This window comes from Gallinula chloropus, assembly GCF_964237585.1.
Source record: "Gallinula chloropus genome assembly, chromosome: 3".
NCBI lineage: Eukaryota > Metazoa > Chordata > Aves > Gruiformes > Rallidae > Gallinula > Gallinula chloropus.
In genome coordinates, this window is record NC_140087.1 from 75,991,906 (window position 1) to 76,014,360 (window position 22,455).

At 37.0% G+C, this 22,455-nt stretch overlaps 1 protein-coding gene across 21 annotated transcripts in view; it reads left to right on the plus strand.

Annotated features, from left to right (window-relative positions):
- The window catches only part of NRXN1 (neurexin 1), a gene marked incomplete at its 5' end in the record, with an annotated part of 727,448 nt that overhangs the window by 292,066 nt on the left and 412,927 nt on the right, over positions 1–22,455 (plus strand). For all 21 annotated transcript variants that reach the window (XM_084260960.1, XM_084260962.1, XM_084260959.1 and 18 more), the window contains 3 exons: positions 2,205–2,643; positions 12,244–12,627; positions 20,409–20,612. In XM_084260960.1, the coding sequence (XP_084117086.1) occupies positions 2,205–2,643; positions 12,244–12,627; positions 20,409–20,612 (1,027 nt within the window). The remainder of the gene's footprint in view (positions 1–2,204; positions 2,644–12,243; positions 12,628–20,408; positions 20,613–22,455) is intronic.

Genomic DNA, 22,455 nt, shown 5'->3' on the forward strand with positions numbered 1-22,455 from the left:
TCCTGGTACCTACCTCTGTTCAGTAAGCAATTAAAGAATATTTTCTACTCATGTTCTTTGTTGCCTTAATTACTTTCATTGTCAGCAGCATGATTTAATTCTAATGAGAGCCCATTTATTCTTTTTTTTTTTTTTAATCATAGCCTCTAGCCTGCATTTAATGCTTTTCAGTCTGTTCTAGAAAGGTTGCCACCCTGCAACTCCTTCAAATGAGGTGGAAGCTATCCAAAATCCCTCTTGCCATAGAAAAGTGGCCAATGTTTCACGAGACCAGATATCTAAGTAATACTGCCTGCCGGGCCCCTGGCTTCTTGCTGCATTCTTCTGCCTTTTGGCTTTATTCACTTGAAAGACAGAAAGTCACCCCAATGGGACATTACTGACATGTGCTCCTTCTGCGTTACACTGCTAAATTCTTCTGCAGAATCTGTGATCTCTGAGGTTTTACAGAAGTATTTGATAAATGCAAATACACATCCTTATTCTCTAAGATTACAGGTTAGTCCGATTCTAAGTCGCTTCTGATGCCTTTGCTTAAAGAAGACAACACGTGCTGTCTGCTTCTGTGGCAGGGTATAATTTCAGGAATCCACAGTGAGCTTTACTGGTGGTCTTTGGAGGCACAGCTCCAGTGGAGGCAGCAGCATTTCTACCAAGCACTGAAATAAAATGGAGAAATAAGCTTATTAGCTTGTAGGACACATTTTTAATGTAGTAGAATAATTCTGCCATGGTTTGGGATGAAATTTGCTAGGTTGATAATGATATAATTTCAAAGAACACAATTCTTAGGACAAAAACCTGATGATATAGCAATCATATCTTTAATGTTCTTTTATCTTTAAGCACCATTTTTCAATTGCAGCTATCACTTGTGGCGTATGCCATCTTAGATTGCATGTATGCTAGTGTTTTGTTTTCTAACAGTGGCACAGGTCTGCAGTGCATCCCCATGTCTTCCACTTACTTGTGTCAGTTTCATTTGGGTTCAAACTATGCTTCAGAGGAAATTAATCCAGAAGCTCTACCCTAAGTATTCATTAAGTACATTCTCATCTCTAATAGGGATGTAAAGTCTAAACCAGTGACTGGTACACTGAACAGCTTCAGACTACATTGTATAGTTGGAACACTGGGCCGGACTTGATCTGCTCCTGAATCGTATAGAATCTTTAGATGATGAAGTGTCAGCACAGTGTGCTTTGATTTCCTGAGCTGTTACTTTTGCTGCAAAATCGGTTTCTAATGTTGGCTTAACCTTAGAAACAAAGAAGATTTTAGCTTCTGTCATTATTCATATTCAGCCCTTTGGTGGCATTTTAGCTTGGGCATATAATTTATTGAATAGTTAAAAATATTGACAAATTTCTCATGCACATCTCTGCTATTGGGGAGCTTTATTTAAGTAGTCTTTGTATCCTGGACAACACAGAAATAACAGCAGTTTTGGAATATACTAATAAAGACCAGAACCCTGGGAAATAGCTATATTATGACAAGCTTCTCTGGGCAGACAAAACATGTGGTTTGAAGCAAAAATATTTGCTCTGGAGGCCAATTGGATTTAAAACTAATTTTGTCTTTCATTTTTATCAGAAAAGTCTTCAGTCAGGGAAAATACGTAAGTGGTTTTATTTTTCATCCAATTGAACTGGCTCAGAGATTGTCCTGTGTTTGTTTTGATCTCTATGATACTAGTTTCCCTATTTTATAGCTTCATGAATATCATGGATGCTACTGTTCCTCAACCCCAAGGACAAGCTGAAAAGATGTTAAATTATAAAGTATCTGACCTTGGTACATTTTCTGTACGTAAACAGAAAAGTTAAGGCAGTGACAAAGGGTTTAGCAGAAAAAGAAATCTAATATTTCTCTAATGTAGCAGAATGGCTGTGCAGAGAGCGATTTTAAGCAATCAAGGCCACGCAAGCTAGTTTGCGACTGATAGTATCAATTATGTGCAGATTCTTTCAGATTGTTTGAATTAACTGTAGGGATATATTTAGAGCAACTCTGTTTGGTTTAATGAAAACTATTATTAAATCATTAGTGAATTAAAATAGTTATTTAATTTTCTGTGTATGTAAATTACCATGTTCATATGTCGCCGTTATTATCTTTTAAATAATATGCCTGTTCAGGATTATATCAGTGTGGTTAAAACGGCCAAGTTTCTCTTAGTAACTTCTCTACTTTGCTTGCAGGTTGTATATAAAAATAACGATGTCAGGTTGGAGTTGTCTCGACTTGCCAAGCAAGGAGATCCTAAAATGAAGATTCATGGGGTTGTAGCATTTAAATGTGAGAATGTTGCAACCTTAGATCCAATCACGTTTGAAACACCAGAGTCTTTCATCTCTCTGCCAAAGTGGAATGCCAAGAAAACAGGCTCAATATCATTTGACTTTCGTACAACTGAGCCAAATGGCCTGATTCTTTTCAGTCATGGAAAACCAAGGCACCAAAAAGATGCCAAGCACCCACAGATGGTGAAGGTTGACTTTTTTGCCATTGAGATGCTTGATGGACACCTCTACCTGCTGCTAGACATGGGATCAGGTACTATAAAAATAAAAGCCTTGCAGAAGAAGGTGAATGATGGTGAATGGTACCATGTGGATTTTCAACGGGATGGACGGTCAGGTAAGCTGCTGCCTTTAATATTAAGTATGGCTTTTCATGTTGCATCTGAGAAGATACTGGGTATATACTACGTTGGCACCATTGGAGTTGTGTCATCTGAAAAATAAAGGAAATATAAGAAATTTTTACTGTCAGGTACCACAATACAGTGATTTTCAGTGTAAAATATCTTGTGTTAACATTTATTGGGTAATCAAGTACTTAATCTTGCAAGTAAGTGTTCTGTGTACTTCAAAAACAAACAGTAATCTCCCTCTGTGCTTGCTTACACCGAATAGCTGAAGTGGCAAGTTTCAAGAATAAAAATAAAACAAAAAAGAATTATGGAAAGTAATCTCCAACATAAGGAATAGCTGGGCCACAGAAACAGCACAGACCTTCCAATCATGTCAGCAGATCTCAGCATAGTTAAATGATATGCTAATGAATGGCTAACAACACTTATCAGCAGAAATGGAACTAAGTGACTTGCTGTGTTCTAAAAGAATGATTCGTATTTTGTTGTAGTTCATTCAGCAAATGATATCACTGAAAAGGGTAAAAGTAAAGAATTGATAAACTCTTCCTAATGCTCCTGAAATCTGCTATAGCATAAAATGCATTTAATTAGTGAAACTGTCCGTGTTTGAGCTGCTTCTGATCTAGAGTATTTATGTTGACTTCAGCAAATAATTGCTATCCATTAATTTAATGACAAATTTATTCTATGGTATCTTTCCTGTAGTTCATGCCAAAATTTGGGGGAGAGAAAGGGTAATGTACTGACTCTGTAATTCAGTCCATCAAAGCATTTTCTGATTAATGTCAGTATGAGATGTGAAGTTCATGTACACTCTGCTATGGAATATTGAAAAATGTGACCTCCACTTCTTTTGGGGCTTTTGGGTTTCCCCCCACTTTCTTCCTTCTAGTGACTCCTTTTTCATGACTTCCATTTATAATTTCATTCTGAAACCTCACCTGCAAAAAGTTATTGTTTCCTGACTTTCTTACCCACAAATCAGATTTCAGATCAAGTGAATATTAGGTGTAGGTTTAAACTGAAGGTTTTAGTCAAATCCATGCTGAAAATCAGACCAAATTCAACTGATTAGTCTCCCCCCTAGGATTATGGAAAATAATGATTTTATTCCTGGTCTGTGCTGCTCTAAATTCTGATTGCAGAGAGTTTGAATTTCTGATTATAATGTCAGTTGCTTATTTACATTTCTTGAGCTTAACAACAAATAAACAACTCAGCAAAACACACGACTTCTCAAAATCCTCAATTGTGATTGAATATCCAGTGGTTATATTATTTATACTACAATTTTCATTTCAGGTCTCCTTCTTAAATACTATTTCAGAGATTCACATGAGGCAGTAAATCCTGTCATAATCATGCCTGTGAGACTCGACTGAAAGCAAAGTTTATTGTTACCTCCAAAGTCACCACAACTGTAAAGAAAAGAAATAAATGCATAGCAATTCTTTACATTTAAGGATATGTCCTGCACTTTCATTGCTTCAGAAAAGCTGTATCACAACTACCACTAAAAGAGTTTAGAACATACTTTATGTAATTCTATTAAACTGTTGATGGACATCAGCAAGAAGGTAGAGTAATTTTAGGAAGCAATACACACCTGACGATTAGGACTGCTTATTATTTTTAAGTCACATTAGAAATAGTCCTATGTATGTATATAGCTGAAATAAAAACTAATTCAGCTGACGATGTGCCTGTGGTCAAGATGAATGAACTTTATTGGTCGAGATGAGTGAACTTTATTTTCCCTGTCACCCTTGAAAACTCGCCATAGCACCTATTTGCCTTAAAACATTGAATTATTGCCAGGAATAGTTAATAAATATGTAGGCATATAGGTTGACAAACTGATTTTTTTTTTTTTTTGCTGAAATCTGAACCAGACATCAAAGATTTTCTGTGATTTTAATACATACAGTAATACTTCACAGTAGAAGTACTGGTAACAGTGGCAATGATGCTGTTTTTCTTAATGAGAATATTGGCTGAACAGTATCTTAGACCATCAGACCTAAGTCAGTCAAATGACTGCCTAACAATTAAAACAAACAATGAACTGTGTGTTCCCATTTTCTTCTGATTGGAACACAAAGTACCAATGTGTTATGCTCAGGTTATTTCTTCATGACTTATGCATGTTGGTTTGTTATGCTTTTTCCTATGAATAACAAAATCCTCTTTACTATTCCAGTAAGCTTTTTCATTTATTTCCTCTAGCCAAACCCAAAGATACTGGAAATCATATGAATATCATCACTTTTCACTTGCTTACCTTCAGAATTTTTGTAGAAGTGAATGAATATACATAATATTAAAAAAATGGCTTTTCTGAAAAATTTATTGCTGTTGACAAAATACTTTCCAACCTATCAATTATGAAGGAAGAGATACTCCTGTTAATGAATAGCTCAAATAACCTGTGATATTTTTTGTTGTTGTTTTTTAAGTGAAGTTTAGTGTCTTAAAACCTTTTACTTCTAGCCTTCAAATCCAAGACAAGGTACTTCCCTCTGATAATAGAAAGCTGTGACATTTCTCAAGGAGGTTTGCTAATTTCCTTGACTTTCATATTAGCTAGGATCAGCAAATACTCAATTTATTTTTCACTCTTTGCTCTCTTCTGGACCCTCAGTCACAGAGAACATCCACTCTAAACTACTGGCTTTGCCATTGCCCGTCTGGCATTGTGGTACAGAGACTTTAAGAAATGAGATCATGTTTTTAAAACTATGCTTAGCCAGGCCCTATTCAATAGTAATTCTGCTGATCCCCTCAGGTATCAGCATACACAATGAAGGGGTAAAAGATGGTGCCCTTCAATTCTCTTTTGATTAAGTAACTTTTGATCTACTATTTTTATAGAAGTTTTTCACCCTAAAATCCCATCCTCCTGCCTGTAAGACATGCTCTGAGTGCTTCCTTACTTAAAAAACATGTCTGAAGAGAAGCAAGTCCTGAGACCCTACTTCCCAGTGTTAAGTAAAGAAAGGTTTCATACTTTTTCCATTGGCCTATCATTCTTGCTAGCTATGCAGCAGAGGAAAGGGAACACATGTTCTCTAGCAGTCTAATTTTTTTGTTAAGTATTCAGCAGAGGACACAACCTGGTACGAACTGCTGTGTCTGGTCATGTAAACTGAGTTCTTCATGATTCTTCTGAATTCCTATGAAGGACACTAGCTTCCTAGCTATTTCAAATGTGCCCTGTCTTGACCATGGGCTGTATGCTGTGGTCACAGTCCTCATTACAACTACTACACTATGCTTTAGCATCCAAGATGTAAAGTGTATTTGGAATATGCTCTGATTTTTCACCGTTTCCTGATAAGCAAATATGTTTCATGTGCACAGAAAGGAACTAATAGGCCACATAAAATAAGCATAGAGATCAGAAGTAGTAGAGGTAGATACAATCTTCATATTTAGCTGATCAAAATTGAGACAAGTTTTAGAAATATATCTTAGTTTCTTATACACAGACTTATGAAAAAGTAAATTGCTGAGATAATGAATATGATTGGAGAGGCTCATTAACTCATACCTAAGGGAAATGTTGTCTGTTCTGCTCTTAACAGTACTGCCAACTCTGCAGAAAAAGATTTTGAGAAAAAAAAATAAATCCAAACAAAAAAAAAGGCAACCAACCAAAAAAACCCAACCAAGGTCTTTGCCTTCAGAAGGCAAATCTACTAATGTTTCTTATAACACAGTAGAGTTAGGTTTAATAACTGTTTTCTGACTGTTGTTGAAATTTTTGTTCAACTGTTTACCATATTCAAGAATAACCTTGTAAGTGTTTTTTTAGTAAACCACTGTTCATCCTTTGGAAACCATCATCACACAGTAAAATCAGAGAGGAAAGTTACTCTTCTTGTCAGCCTACAATTGTGTATGGCAGTGTTAAACGGTATATCAGAATGTATTCATAGGTAGGTTGCACTTCAGGGTGAAGAAGTCACTGAAAATTTGAAATGAAGATAACGCTTCAGCTTAAATACCAGAAATTATCTCTAGAGTATGTAATTAGAGCTTAACTATAATCAGCATCCCACTGTAAGTAGTTCTTTGTTGCTGTCTGTTACATACATTGTTGTTGCAGGTTCATGTTTTACATGCACATTTCTGTGTATTCCTTCCCCCATCTTTCCAATCATATAAAAACTGCCAGATTTACAAGTTCCTATTTCAGCTAATGTTAATAGTTTACATATTTGAGATTGTGGGTTTATCTTGCATTTTAAGGAAAATTCTTCCAAAGACTTTATTAGTGTTTTTCACTTATTCATAATCAGATAGAAAAATTGAGATGGGGTGACCTTGAAAGGTCCTCTGCTTTAACCCTCTGTTGACAGCAGGGATGGTGTACTTGCATCAGTCTTGACAGATGTTTTTTGCATTACCTCCAGCAGTGGACACTGTACAGCCTCCCCATGTAATCATTCAGAAACTGAATATTTCTGTATGCAAAACAAGCCATTTTGTCCATTGTTTCCTTGTTCACAGCAGGCACAAAATGCACCATGTTTTTTTCCCTGTGTCCTAGCTCTATACTTTTTATGATTTGAATGCTTTTGGGCCAGTCTCCAGTTTTCTTCACAGACAGAGAGACCCCAGCTGTTTCCTGTCCTTATATGTCATGTTCTGTAGCTGTTGACCATTTTTATTGCTGTCTTCTGAAATCTCCTCAGCTGATCTGCACCTTTCTTAGTTCAGAGTAAACCTTACCATTGGTCAATGAAGTGGTACAATAGGCTTCTCTATATATCCCAATATATTTCCCATTTTGCTCATATGTATGTAAGTGTTGATTTATATTATTGACTCTTCCTTCAAAGAGCTGCACACTAAACTGTTATCCTTTAAGTCAGTAATTCTTACTGAAAATTGTAATTTTATTAGTTTTTCTCAAGCTGTTCCTCCAACACATAAAGAGGTTTCTGAATGTTCAAATTTCACTTTGCTCTCAGGTGAAATGCTGTAGAATCAGAATCAGGTTATTATAGGGCCCTTAAATTTATGTCCAGGTTCTGGAGATATGCTACTTTTTTTAAGAGTCTCAGTCAAGATTGTGAGTTCTCAGGCTAAATAATTCACCCCACACCTTCTTGTCTTTCACTCCTCCCCTTTATCTTCTTTCAGCTATCAGCTTTTTCCCATTTCTTTCTGTTTCTCATAGAAATACAGACAGTGTTTCCTACTTTAAGTATTAAAAAACTTTGCATGGAAGCTGCTTGTTTCCAGGAAGACATTATTGGCTCAGTGGTGTTCTTCTCAAAGAATCAGTATAGCTTCTGATCTGATATGGGGGCTGTTATGATGGCTACTAAAGGATTGTTTTTACTACAGAAATTTTACAATTTAAGGTTATAGATTCTCTTTCCATTGAGAGGCTAGTGCTCTTCTGAATCTGCTGCTTCCTCATAATATTCTGTTGACTTTAGGTTATTTTTTAAAACAAGATGTGTCCCATTCTTTTCCCTCCAACCCAACTTGACAATTCTGGTGTGAGAAGGGTTGTTGCTACATTATCTTTGCAGGACAAATTGTTAACCTTTTCCTGTGCTGACCACATAAGAAATTTGTATCCTCCATTAGCTCCTCTTCTTTCTGCTTAACTGGAAAGTGATGTCTCTTCACATTCATAAGTAGAAACATCAGAATGGATTGGAGAACACTGATGATATGACAGAATAATTTCTTTTCATCTGCCTATAATTCCCAGAAAAGGAAGAATTGAGGTTCAGCATAGGGGTTGTGCGTTTCTGTCCCCAGATTCTGTGGCAGCATCTGCCACTGTTATGAGGTCCAGCCTGAGATGATTTCAATAGAACTTGAAGAAAGATGATAGGTTTAAAAAACCCCCAAACTCGAAATACAAAAGCAAAACAAAATAATCCTCAGCTAGATGCAAAAGCACATTCTAACCTCGGTGTCACAGCTCTGGATGCACTGTGAATCTGAAGGTGTTTATCAACAAGTTATTTGATTTCTGTACTTGAGTTCTGCATTTTAATTTAGGATATTAAAAAAAAAACAACACATAATTTTGGATGTATTTTGGAAGTCTTTTATTCACCCTTATTTCTCTTGGGGTTCTTTTCACCTGCATTTACAAAGCAATTAGTAAGTGAAGTTTGCATTACTTAGCAAAGATGCATAAAAAGTAATTTGGATACCAGCAGCAGTGATGGTTGTATGGCTGCCAGAAACTAATCTAACTTGGTAACTGATAGCATGAAACTTTTGATGCCCAGGCATGGGGTTTCTGTTGTTAGCTAGGCTAAAGCATGTTTGTATTCTAGCCATAGCTCTTGTTCTAGACAGCGTGCTATTTGATATTTTGATCAAGCTTCTACATTACAGCTGAACCAGAGTGAGGTCTTAAAGCTTTGAATCTTCTGTAGGTACTATTTGACTCAGTGTAGCTCTCATCAAAAAGAATTAAACAAAGCTAACTTACAGTTGCTTGATCAAGGGTAATACACACAGTATGTAGGTCAGTGGAAGTGTCATGGATATGTCCAGCAGTAAACTGGAGACAGTCCAGCTGAGTAGTAGGGGCTTCATGGCCTTCCAAAACATGAAAAAGGTGTGCAGAAAAGTCAGTCTGTTGTGATATTCTACTTAAAATCATTAGATGCTATGATTATTCTACAGTTGTCTTCTCCCAAGGAGAAATCTATGTGGTGTCATTTCATGGCAAGGGGAAACAAAGGGTTCATTTTTTAAGAAGCTGTTGATATCTACTCAAGATGATGCTTAAGCAGAAAATTTTCCTGCTTCAGTCTATCACCTAACTCTAATTCACAGCCACCAGACTGTAGTGGTGATCTACAGTTCCCTTTATCACTCACCTTTCTCAGCCTTCTGCGCTTGCAGAATTTGAATTTTGAACCACTGTGTTAGTGTAGAACGTTGAAAGGATCAAGAATTAATATATATTTTAATTTTTTTTAATAGAAATGAAGTTCTGGATACCTAAGGGAACAGTATGAAGCTGAGACAGGGGAGGTTTAGGTTGGATCTTAGGAAGAGCTTCTCTACATGAGAGGGTGGTTGATCACTGGAACAGGCTCTCCAGAGAAGTGGTCACAGCACCAAGCTTAACTGAGTTTAAGAAGCATCTGAACGATGCACCCAGTCATATGCTCTGACTTGGCTGGTCCTGTGTGGAGCCAGGAGTTGGACTTGATGATCCTTATGGGTCCCTTCCAACTCAGGATATTCTGTGATTCTATGATGGATAGCTTGAAAACACAAACATCTTTCTCTGGGAGAAAACAGTAGTGTGCAAAGGCATGATCCTGAGGTTGAAGGCTGCATCTGAGTTAACTTGAGTCAGTGTAAGTGCTGCCTTAACATAGGTATAAAGCATTTAGTCCTTAAACTAGCCTGTACAGCAGCAGGTGGGAGTAAGCAATAATAGCAGTAAGAATTACAATGAGCACTCTATGATTTTTATTTACAGACTCTTCAACTTTTTTCAAAGGAGAAACGATCTATTACCTGCAAAGCAGTCCTTCTTGATACCTCAGGAAGATTAGCTGTCTTGGTTTAATGGGTCATTCACTGGTGTCCACATTTGAGGCAGCTGATTATTGAAATCAGACCTCAAAATGTTTATGTTTGTATGCCTAAGGTCAAGCGTTCCTTACCAGTGCTAAGTTTTCTTCAAGAATCCGAGGAATAATAGAAATATTTAGAGCTAGCAAAATGTAATAGTCTTATCAGTTTTGAACAGGTGGAGGTTGGGAAGAAAAAGGCTCTTGGTTCAACATGCCTATTTAACACAATTTAGACTGGAGGTTCACTTTCCATCTATGTGATTTATTCAACTGATATGGAAACCACTTCTGATAATACATGAAAAGGAAAACTGGCCACATCCTCAGACATTCTTTAAACATGTTCATAAAGATGCACAAAGGCTATGCAAGTCTATGTTTTATCTTTTTAGATCCCTTCCAATAGTAGGGAGACTTCTTGTAGTAGTAGTAGTAGTATCCAGCTCTTCTAAAATCTATACAGCTCAAGTCTTACATGGGAGTTGGATCTCCTGAGACCTCTACCCCAAAGAGCTTTTATTGAAGGTCCAAACTGTTTAGATAATCGTTTTGTCCATGTTGTTGAAGTTAACCTACTGAACCCATAAAAGAACAAAGAAAATACGTAGCTCCCACAGGACTCCATTGCTAAAAGAGAAACCTAAATTTTAAGATGTATCCAAATAAGAGAATGATCTGTCTCTGACCTACCTCTGTTTGCTTAAAACTCACATTTCAGTATGTTTATGCTACAGACATTCTGAATTGATTATTCTCATGCACCACTCCTGCTACAGTGAAAACTGTTTTGATAATCAGTGTTATCTTCCGGAATCTGCATCATGCTGACAATGGAAATAGTGAATCATGCTAGTTTTATATATGTATGATAAATACTTTGTGGTAGATATGATTCTTTACTGTTCTGTCACCATTAACACACTTATAATAGTGTGTCCAGTCGATAACAGTGTTGCATAATGTAGTTGATACATCATAATAATCTGGTGACCTATATAGTGTTTTGATTTATATTTTGCTTGCTCTGCACCCATATCAAATGGTAATGAGTGATTTCTGTGAAGATCTACATGCAGATTCTTTTTTCTGAGTATTTTTTCTTAGTAAATAAAATCAAATTTGGCTGACATAAATATGTTCTGTTACTGTACTAAATTTGGTTTTCTGCCTATTCAAATTGTAAAAACTGAATACCTCGTTACTTTTTTAAAGTACAAGAAGATCTTTACAGTTGATTTCAGTTTCTTTGTTCAGATACTTTTTAGAAACAGAACTTTATCTCAGGCTTAATTTTGTTTGTTTACTTTTTAAACTTAAATGGAAAAGATACTTCTGATTTCCTGAGGTTCTATGTACATCCTCTCTCCCTCTCTTTGTAACATGCACACATTTCGAGGTAAGTGTCAGAGGCATTGATTTTTCCCTCTAGGAGCACATCACTATCTTCTTAATGATTGCCTGCCTGGCAGCTGATGATTTTCCTTCTGCACTTAAAGAAAAAAGTTTTATCCAAAGCCCACTGAAAGTGGTGAGAGTCTTTTAAAATACTGTGTCTTTGGATCCAAACAAGACACAGATTTGCCTCCCAGGTTGCAACCTATTGATGCAACCCTCAGTCTTTATGCTTTGAAGCACGTATGAGGTTGTGAAGAGATTTATTTTTTTTTTGTTACACACTCAGAATATTTCTGAAAATAACTCTAAAATGCATCCTCCCTGCTCTTAGAATATTGGTAAGGTGATTTTGACTTTTTTTAACATTATGACCATGCAGTATTGTGCATTAAAGATTTTACATAGTTTGCTTCCTGACAGCATGTGTATTACCTTGTAATGGAAACAACAAAGCGTATCTATTATTGTATAGCTGTACAAATAGAATACCTGTTTCATTTATAAATATTTGTCAGGAGCTAATGTGGCATATAGGTTAATGAGTAAAACAGCAGTATCAAAATTTTTTACATTTCTTGAAGATTTTGCGTTTTTGTTGTCTTTTCTTCTTAGGGACCATATCTGTGAACACCTTACGTACACCATATACTGCGCCAGGGGAAAGTGAAATCCTTGACTTGGATGATGACTTATATCTCGGAGGCTTACCAGAAAATAAAGCAGGCCTCGTCTTCCCAACAGAGGTGTGGACAGCACTTCTCAATTATGGATACGTCGGCTGCATTAGAGATTTGTTTATTGATGGTCAAAGCAAAGATATTCGACAGATGGCTGAAATTCAAAGTACAGCTGGAGTAAAGCCCTCATGCTCAAGAGAAACTGCAAAACCTTGCCTTAGCACCCCCTGTAAAAACAATGGTGTATGCAGGGATGGGTGGAACAGATATGTTTGTGATTGCTCTGGTACAGGGTACCTTGGCAGATCGTGCGAAAGAGGTAGGTTCCATGAGATGGCTCTATTTCTGCTTTATAGAATCCTGCACAGTGATTAAAAATGGTAAAATATCATTGATTCTTCTGAGACAGAAAAAGCACCTTTGATGTCTCTTGATGTGAGACGGAGCCCTGCCCTGGACTGAAAGAAATAACTCTAGAGGAAAGATCTTAGGGGAGTTTCTAAGATGCATGAAGAATTATTAGTTGACCATGACATAGACTCAGTACTGCTAAATATCTCGTAGAAAATGTCTCGGTTTTGTGTCTTTTTCTACATTGCTGAGTTCTGAAAAGCTTTGTAAAAGTAATTTCAATTATTATTTCATTACTGAACAGTCACATTCCAATTCCAAACTAAGGTCTTGTTCTCTATTTATGTCAATACGTCTGTGTAATTAAATTGACTTCTAAATTCCACACTATTAGTTTAAATCCATGGCCAGAACTTCAGCCATGAATTAAAGCAAAAGAATCACTGTAAGAATATATATTTCATAGGTAACTTTTTAAAAATATTGTAGTACCCAAGAAAAAAGTTTCTGCTTATCTTAAATCACTGAGTATACCTCTTGCCTGAAAAAAGGGAAGTGTAAAGTTGAGAAATTCCATTTAGTTCATCAAGAACGTGGATATTGCAAGGGAAACAGCTGTTGTCACTAGCTTATAGGAAGAAAATTCTGTAATTTACTTAATATTACAGACTATGCTAATAAAATATTTAATGTATGTAGAAAAACAATCATTTAATTTTATTCTCATTTGACTAGGAAACTTTTCAGTAACAGTAGTTGGGTTTTTTTAACTCACATTTGACACAGTGCAGTTTCTCTTCAAGCTGAAGTCTAAACCTAACGTTTATTAGCTGGGAACATAAATTCTTTCTTTCTAGTTTGATTAAATTTTTCTAGTTAGTGGAAGGAGACAAAAATGTATTCTTTAAAAATAAAAAACAGATGGGCATTGAAGTTGTATGTAAATAGATGTGCATTTATGCAGAATTAATACCATCATATTATTAGCATTTACAAATGGATCCTAAGTCTCTTCTGTTTTTTTTTCTGTCTCATATTTTGAATATATATACTCCTTTGGCTCGTGGCCAGTTACTATGAGATCTCCAGATTGTTCTGTTACTGGTGGAGTGAAGCTGGCAGAGGGCATAACCGAGCTGTCTGATGCATTACAAAGGCCTTCAGTTAAACATGTCTGGTGTACCACCCTGTGGCAAAATTCTGCTATTACATATGTCAGAAGTAAAAATAGAATTTGCATTTTTTTTCAACTTGGGAGCTAGAAAACATGTGCATTAGAGACAAAAACACATGCAGATCTGCAAATAAAACAAGGCTTCAGCGTAGCAATTACTTATATTTGACAAGTGGCATTTAATCTAGAAACCTTTGTCTTTTTTTATTTCCCATACTTTCTTTTCAGACATTTTCTAGTATAGAGCTTGATTTTTTCCCAGTGCCTTCCCCTAGTGGGAATGGTGGTACTGTGGTGGTGTTGGCTTCCCTGCAATGGTATTTGGTTCTTGTCCAAGAGAAATATGTGCGGCAGTTCAGACAGAATGGGATCGTTTCCTGCTCTTGGGTTTCCCTCTCCAGAGGAAACTACACTGAAATTAGATCTCCTTCCAGTAATGTTCATATCCCAAATGGACATGCACTAATAAGATTATAGCTTTTGGGATTCTGGAAGCGGCATGTTGGCATCCTCCCACACAAAGTTATTATAACTACTACCCATGTGCAGTAACTGATAAACTTTTGTGTTTGGTGATATAAGCAACACAATTATAATTGTTCAAACTACTTTAAATAAAATAGGAACATGTTCATTTCAACAAACAATACTGTTTCACAAAGAAAAGAAAACGTTAGAATAAAATATTGAAGATTAAACAACTGGAAAATGTAACTTAAATTTAAGTGATTATGGTATCTTCAGTAAATGAAAGCATGTAGCTACTTTTTACTATAGTAATTTCTTTTTCATGCCATTTCCCTTAAAATAGGAGTGTGTACAATGCAGTAGCTGAAATAATTTTGGTGAGTTTAACAGTGCCCAAAAGCCAAGGAACACAACTTAGTTTTATTTTAGTTTCAATATCCTTAAAATTTATTTTATTTTTTAATATTCATGTGCTTTTCATACTGTTTAAGTTATTCTTGATATTTATTAAGGTTAAACATCAGTATAATCCCTAGATTGGCTTTAGTAGATTATGGAAACTACAGCAGATGGACGGACAGATGTCACAGCAATATAATTTGGCTTCCTATCATACTTTGATTGTGGATCACAATATGTGACTGCCTCTGAGCAAAGCCTTTTGCAGGTGTAATACTTTTGACTGGATGGCTAGGAATAATGCACAAGAGTAAACATGCAAAGAAAGATCTATCAAAGCAATGCTTCTGAGGAGAAAATGTATTTAAATTAGAGTGGACATGTGTGTCCAATGTCTACATTGGACAAAACACACTGACATGTACATTAAGTAAATACAGCTTTCATTCCTTGCATTATCTGCTGCATTATCTGATACTTTAAAATTTAAAAAAGAAAACCAACCTAAACCCATCTGATATCATAATAGATTCTATGAAGAATCATGTATTCAAAATATTATAGTAATTGCATCTCTGACTTAAATTAACTAGTTAGTCCTGTGTGCTAATGTTCTAGAACCTTTACAGTGTGGCTTAGGACCTCAGATCTGAGGTAATGCCAATGTAGAAATCGTGTGGAATCTTTCAATCTTCTATTCACATATTGTCTAATAACTAATTGTTTCTGTCAGATTGATGTGAAGGTTCCTCATGATTCACCAGTTAACCCAGATGGACTGAAATAGATGCCACAGCAAACACACAAGCAGTGCTTAGCTGAGTCTATGCCTGTGAATAGAACAAAACTTGGAAGTCTGAGTTTGAATCCTTGGCCATCAGTATACTTGAGTACTCACACAATTTATAGGAGTAAAATCATATACAACAGTGAGTGTTTTCAGAGCAGGGTATTGTTTTTCTACTTATACTGGTAAATAAAACAGGGTTAGAAAGCAAAACAGAATACTTGATTATTGATGATCCAGATTGTTCACAGGCTTTCTGGCATGGCTCTTCAGTGTATTGTCTGTCACTTTATGGGCAAAGTTTGTGTGTGACTTTGGAGACAGCAGACAAGGAGGGTGATTTCATGCTTTAAAAATGTCTCTGTAGGCTGCAACTCAGACCTCATATTGCAGAGACTTTGAAACTGAAAAAAGCAGGAAAAATTAATAATTCTCTCATTACGACTTGAGAAGCACCACAAGGGGTCCAGAGGAAACAAGTTCCCCTTTTATTTATTAAAATACATGCAGTAAGCATCTGTACTTACCATGTATCATGTTGTTAAAAACAACACAAACATGACTGTAAAATTTATGAGGAAGAAAGCTGAAATTCAAATGCCTACTCCATAATTCTTTCACTTTAATTGAAGAATAGCAGCTATTTGGAGAATTCTGTTTCTCCCTGTAAATACCTGGCTGAGTAGTTCTGAGGGAGGAGAAAGGTATAGGAAAGTTTCCAGAAGAGTAGGTACCTCAGCATCTTCAGAAATTTAGGTATTCCCAGAAGTGAAAATTAAGGTCCCAAATCTTCTATTATATCAGTACTAGTCTAGATGTATCCTTGCTGATAGGTACAGACCTGATTGAGGTAGTGTGTGTGTTTGTGCGTGTGTGTGTGTATATATCCAGCACTGGAGATCTTAATCAGCAAGAAATTTAAAAGAAAATGGAGATGGGAACTGAACCCTTCATTGGGGTGTTTGAGGTTTTTTTGTTTGTTTGCGTTTTTTCGTTTGGGTGGTTTTCAGCACAGAAGCAACAAGGGGTTTCACTTGTCAGGTTTATAAAAATATTAAAGAAAAAACATGCAAAACATTTTTATCAATCTCTGAATTATATCTTACTGTTTTCTTGTTAAGATCTCTACTGCATGAACTTATCTGCTACCACAAAAAATGTCAGTAATGTTTTATAATGATTTTCTGCTATTTTTCTTTGAAATGTTATGCTTGCAACACTGAAGTGGTAGTAAAATTATTATTCCCTGCAGTGGAGACTCTGAGTCTTTTAATGAATAGCACATTCTGAGCTAAACTTATGGTCTATTAGTATTTAATCTAATAATTAAGAGGAAGCTGAACAAGAGAAAAGAGACGTTCTTCCAAGGCTTATGTGACAACACTTAGCAGTGTAGCTCTCAGGGAAAGATGAGCAATACACCCCTTTGGAATTCTCTGGGCCAAAGCAAAAGAAAAGTTAGGGGCAACAATTAAGGCTTATTTTCGGCCAATTCTTTCTTTTGACGTTTGCCTAACTGGTGTAACCCTCCACTGCACTTCCTCATTCAGATCACCATCTTACTGACCAGGCCTTGCAAATTAACCATCCATTCTGGACAACTGACATAACTGTAGGATAGAAACTATTCCCTTAAACAACTGACACAATCTCTAGTTCCAAGAAAGTCAAAGCAAAACGACGCCTTCTAATTTCTTCTTGAAAACTGTGTTCTTCCACTGTCTGAAAACCAAAGTTCTCTGTTAATACATGCCACCAAGCATAATGGTAGGATAGTAAGGCATTGCCACAGAGCCCTACAAGGAAGACACCAATGAAGGAAGAGGGAACACCTTGTGCTGTCAAAGGTCTTGCATGCTTACTACTAGATCCCTTCTGTCCAGCCGAGACAAACAGAAATGGAAGTTTGCAGAGCTGAGAGTAATGCCCAAGTCAAGTAGAAGAGATGCTGAGTTGAATAGACGATTCATGAGGCAAAACAGCGCTTTTCCATCCTTCAAGAGGAGTGGTGTATATATAGTATTTAATATATATAGTGTGTATATATACTATATAGTATACATATATATGTGATACATAGTATCATTCAAACTTCTTAACGTAGCAATCACTTAATAATGGTTTAACAACTATTTTTCCGAACAACACTTGCACCTGCAGACTCATGCCAAGTGAGTAAACTGAACATAGTTGTCATTTTTATTTTAGGAATATTTGGTGTCTCTGATCACCAGTTATGGCTCTCAGGGCAGTGCTAAATCTACTTTGTTAAAATCATCCCTACTTCCTGCCAGTTCTGTGGGGTTTTGGCTTTGTTTTTCCTGTGCTATCTTTGTATTTAGAAAGCCTGTGACTTGGAGCTCCCCATACTGAAAGGAGATAGTTGACATGAGAGGGTTTTCTCATTGCCCCAGAGTTTTTAAGTCATTTGATCTTGCGTTCAGTCTCCTTGGTCTGTTCTTGGAACATCTGTTTCCAATATAACTGGCACAGTATGGTTTAGGAGGATTGAGTATCTAATCACATCAGGTCTGTGCACCATGATGTTAAATACTCACAGGTCATCTCTGATTAAATTAAGACAGTTCCTTCTCTCCTTTTTCTGTCATTTTCTAAAAGACTAAATGATTATAGGAAAGCTGGCAAACACTACCAGTGCTGGTTTTGACAACTTTCTTATACATAATCATAATTTATTAGCAACAGACCTCTAGTGTTGTTTAATGCCATTCATCCTATAAAATCTGATTTTGCTCAGTTTATGAAAACCCTGAATAGTATCAGTGTGCCTTTTCTAACAAAAAATATAAAGTACCTTTTGTTTTCTCTAATAGTAGAGAATAACTTAAACTTCTATGCTGGACGTCTTTAATCACCTCAATCAGGTTTACCTTGGTAAGGATCTTGGGAGCTTTTGATGTACGGAGTAGACAACTAGATATAGGAATGATTTGTAAATTCCTGCTCACCCTCAATTTCCCCCCCTCCCCTAACACCCCGCCTCCAAAAAAAAAACCAACCAACAAAACACTAAAAAACCAAAACCCAACCCATAACCAAACAATCAAGAAAACAACTCCCACTGAAAACTCTTTGACTCAAAATCTCTTACCAGTCTGGAGAGAGTTAAGTATTTTATCTACTTCACGGAAAAAAATTAGGTTTAAAAAGTGCAGATAACATTATTACCCCTATGGTTAGAATTCATCAAACCTTTAAATGCATTCATCTTTTTTCGAACATCAAACTATTTTTTCAAATTTTTATTGGGGAAGTATTAATGAACATACCATCTATAATTTTTGCATCCAGCACACTCACAGAGTTAGCAGACAATTTTTCCTTCCATGGAGTGTCATCTATTTTTTAAAAAAATATTCTAACACTGTTATGATACAGATTAAACATAGTAGAGATGGCATCATCCTTGAAAATACTATTGCATATAAGACAACAATACACCTGCTGTAGAGTCTCCATTATCGTGCAGTGAATTAAAGCATATAGAAGCTTTCTGTAGGTTTTCTCTGCTGTCTTCTCTTTCTGCTTGTTGCTCGTTTGGCCTGTTACTGGGCACGTAACTGGTGTTTTTTTCAGGGATTTGAGGTGCCCTCAGGATTGCATATCTGTCTAAGAAAGATTCTGCAGCATTTTGCTTAGACCTCGTCATCTAACACTTCAACAATTTCTAAGATTGAGAGCTTTAGGGTAGGTTAAAGAATGTAGGATACCCATGGAAGAAGTTAGAAGGTCTCTAGTGAATTAATGGCAGGTAAACAATCAGATGTGTGTAAAATGGGGCACATTCAGATAGTATATATTTTGCCATTCACATAGTGGTTCTAATTATGTAGTGTAACTAACCTTAGTTTTGTGTGTTACCCTGGAGTCTACTGAAATTCCTGTCAATCTGCACACTCACTATTGGCTTGGGTTAAAGGATCTTGCTCCTTTCCACCATAATGTTCCACCATCCATGGGCCTAAGAGCCACTTCCAAAGGCTATAGTGGTGAGCTGGCTGTAATGCTCGATTCTCCTGCAAAAAAAAAAAGGACTATTATATGTTTAGGAAACAGATGTGTCCTTTGCTTTCCAGGAACTGCTGTGATTCCCTGTGAGCAGAAATGAAGTCTTTCTGCTACCTTTCTCATTACCAGCCTGGAGGCTGGGAAAAGAAGACTTGTGGCTGGTTGCTCTGGGCTAACAGACTGCGACTGCTTGCTCTCTGCCAGAGCCACTCGCCGGGAGGGTTTCCTGTAATGTTTGAAAGTGACAGTTATTTGCTTGTCTCAGGGGTTTTAAGATCTTACCCTCAATATGCCAAGTCCAGTCCTGATCTTCTTGTTGAGGCTGTCGTAACGTTCATACATGTGTTTTTGATTCTATTGTGCCGTAGTCATGGTGGCCATGAAGCAATCTGGGCTCCCTCCAAACCATGCTGGGGGTATTTACCCATTTCAGGTGGATTTTTGCTAACTGGGTGATAATTGTAACCCTAACAGGTTTATACAGTTTCCTAAGGTAGTTATCTAAGGTGGATGATAGTCAGTTCTGACCTTTAATAAGCTGTAAGGTTTACCTGCATAGCTTTTTACTGGCTTTGACCTATTTTAAGTAGTACAAGCCAAGTCTTCAAGCATATCTTCACGTGTAATTTTGCCCATCTGCTTGAAGTTGCATATATGAATGCCAGGTTCATCAAAAGGGCAACTTATTTCCTTTAAAAAGCACTAAAATATGCTGCTTTAAAAAAAACCCAAAACAACAAACTTTGAGTATGTTTCCTGCTAGTATTAATGATGTGTAATTTTTCTGTGTCATACTGAGTGAACAGACATTTACCATCTTTTCTTTGAGCAGTTTCTGTAAATTCAATATCATCATTCTTTAATAACTGATTTTTCTCCTTTGTTCTTTCAGAGGCAACAATTTTAAGTTATGATGGAAGTATGTTTATGAAAATACAGCTCCCTGTTGTGATGCATACAGAGGCTGAAGATGTTTCTTTACGGTTCAGGTCTCAGCGAGCTTATGGCATTTTAATGGCAACTACTTCTAGGGAATCTGCAGACACCCTCCGTTTAGAGTTGGATGCAGGACGAGTTAAACTAACGGTGAACCTAGGTAACAAACTCTTCCTCCCAAACTTAACATTTTCTTTACATTTTTCTTTTTGCTTGCAAACATTTATGAAACGGCCTGTTTTAGCATTAAAAGTAAACTGAAATGAGATGTAAACACATGTCAATGCAACATTTGCATATGTGCATACCCACACAAATTACATGCCCATCCTTACATTTTACTTTGTTTTCTTTTGCATTTTTGTATTCTTTACATAGTCCTAACATAACCCATCACAATATTTTTGTAGTATTGTGTATTCTAAAAAGAGAAGACTAGTTCATCAGTGGTATTTTGGGGCTAAATTATTAGTCTTCATCGTGGAAGTATTTTTCTTCCTCCACTACTGCTTCACGGCAGCAGTTCTACAATTCGAATGTGCAAGCAGAAGCGACGTGTATGTAGGTCAGTTCAGTTTTACTTCCACCAATTAATGTATGACATGCAAAAGTATCAGAGAATTTCTAGTTTTAACACTGAAAACATTGCAATTAGCTGTTCCCACTGATGGACTTCTCGGTCTCCTTTTTTTAGGTGTCGATTCTATAGTTAAACCCATTTCCTCTTTTTTAAACGATTCTGTAGTGGTATTTTTGTAGTATCGAACGATAACACAACCCTTCAATGCCCAAAGACTGCGGCCCTCAGCAAACAGCCGTGTGAACACAGGATGTGCAAGCCCTTTTACAGAAAATAATAATAATAATAAAATTAAAACCTGGTTTCCTGGTTTCAAATCTGATGGACAAAATATGACATTATGGTTTTCTCAGGTTTAAAGAGAAAAACGTAAATAAATTAAAGTGCTTCTGCGGTGTTTGTGAATAAACCAAAGCCAGGATGTGAAAGAGAGCAGAAGCGTTCTCAGGGGAAAGAGCACGTTTTGTGCTGTCATTCCCGCTCAGTGGAATGCGATTTTAAAAGGGAATTAAGTAATCGAGCACAAAACGACTTCCAGAAAACACGTCGGGGAGGAGGGGGGGGGGAGAATATCATACCCGACCCCTCCAGTTCCTAAAAGTGCCGCCCCTCTCCTCCCCACCCACCCCGTAAACACTGTCCCGGCGTTTAGAGCTCCGCAGGGAGAAGCCGAAGCGAGGGGCTTTCCCTTCCCTACTCTTCTCGTACAGTCCCCTCTAGTGTCGAGCCGGGGCTCCTGCAGGCTGCGGGCGGCGCCCGGCGCGGAGCGGCGCGGAACCCCCCTCCCGCGGCCACGCTTTCTGTAAAAGGGGATGCGCAAGAGTGCTGGTCCTTGGCTGTTTGCCACCACTTTTCTGATGCGGTTGACGACACATGGCAAACTCAGCTATATGGAAACAAAATCTAGGTTTGATGGTATATATGTTCCTCAAAGGTATCAGCCAGGAGTAGCTGCACAAACCCAGTGGCATAGGTTTTTATGTTTTTATTCATTCCCCCATCCCCACCACCCCCCCCTTCCCACCCAGTAATAAATCAGTAATAAATGCAGATAGCTCAGCAGAGGATCCTACTAAAGATCAGGTCATACTCCTTATATACAAAACACTGCTTTCTGCCAGATTTTGCACACTTCTATAGCTAAGGAAGTAGATTAATCCACCCCTTAGCAATGTAGTTTCTTTCTCCAACACCCCTCCCATCTTCTTTTTTCTTTTTTTTATTTTTTCCCTATTTTTTTCTCCCATTTCTCTCTTTTTTTCCCCTCTTTTTATCCCCCATTTCTCCCTTTTTCCCTCCCCTTTTCCTTTCCTTTCTTAAAGTCAGGCAAGGCAGCAGGCAGGATCCTCTAATTATCACTATTTATTAATAGATTTTTTTTTTATATTAATATAGCTTTAAGTGTAGCCACCATTCATTTCTT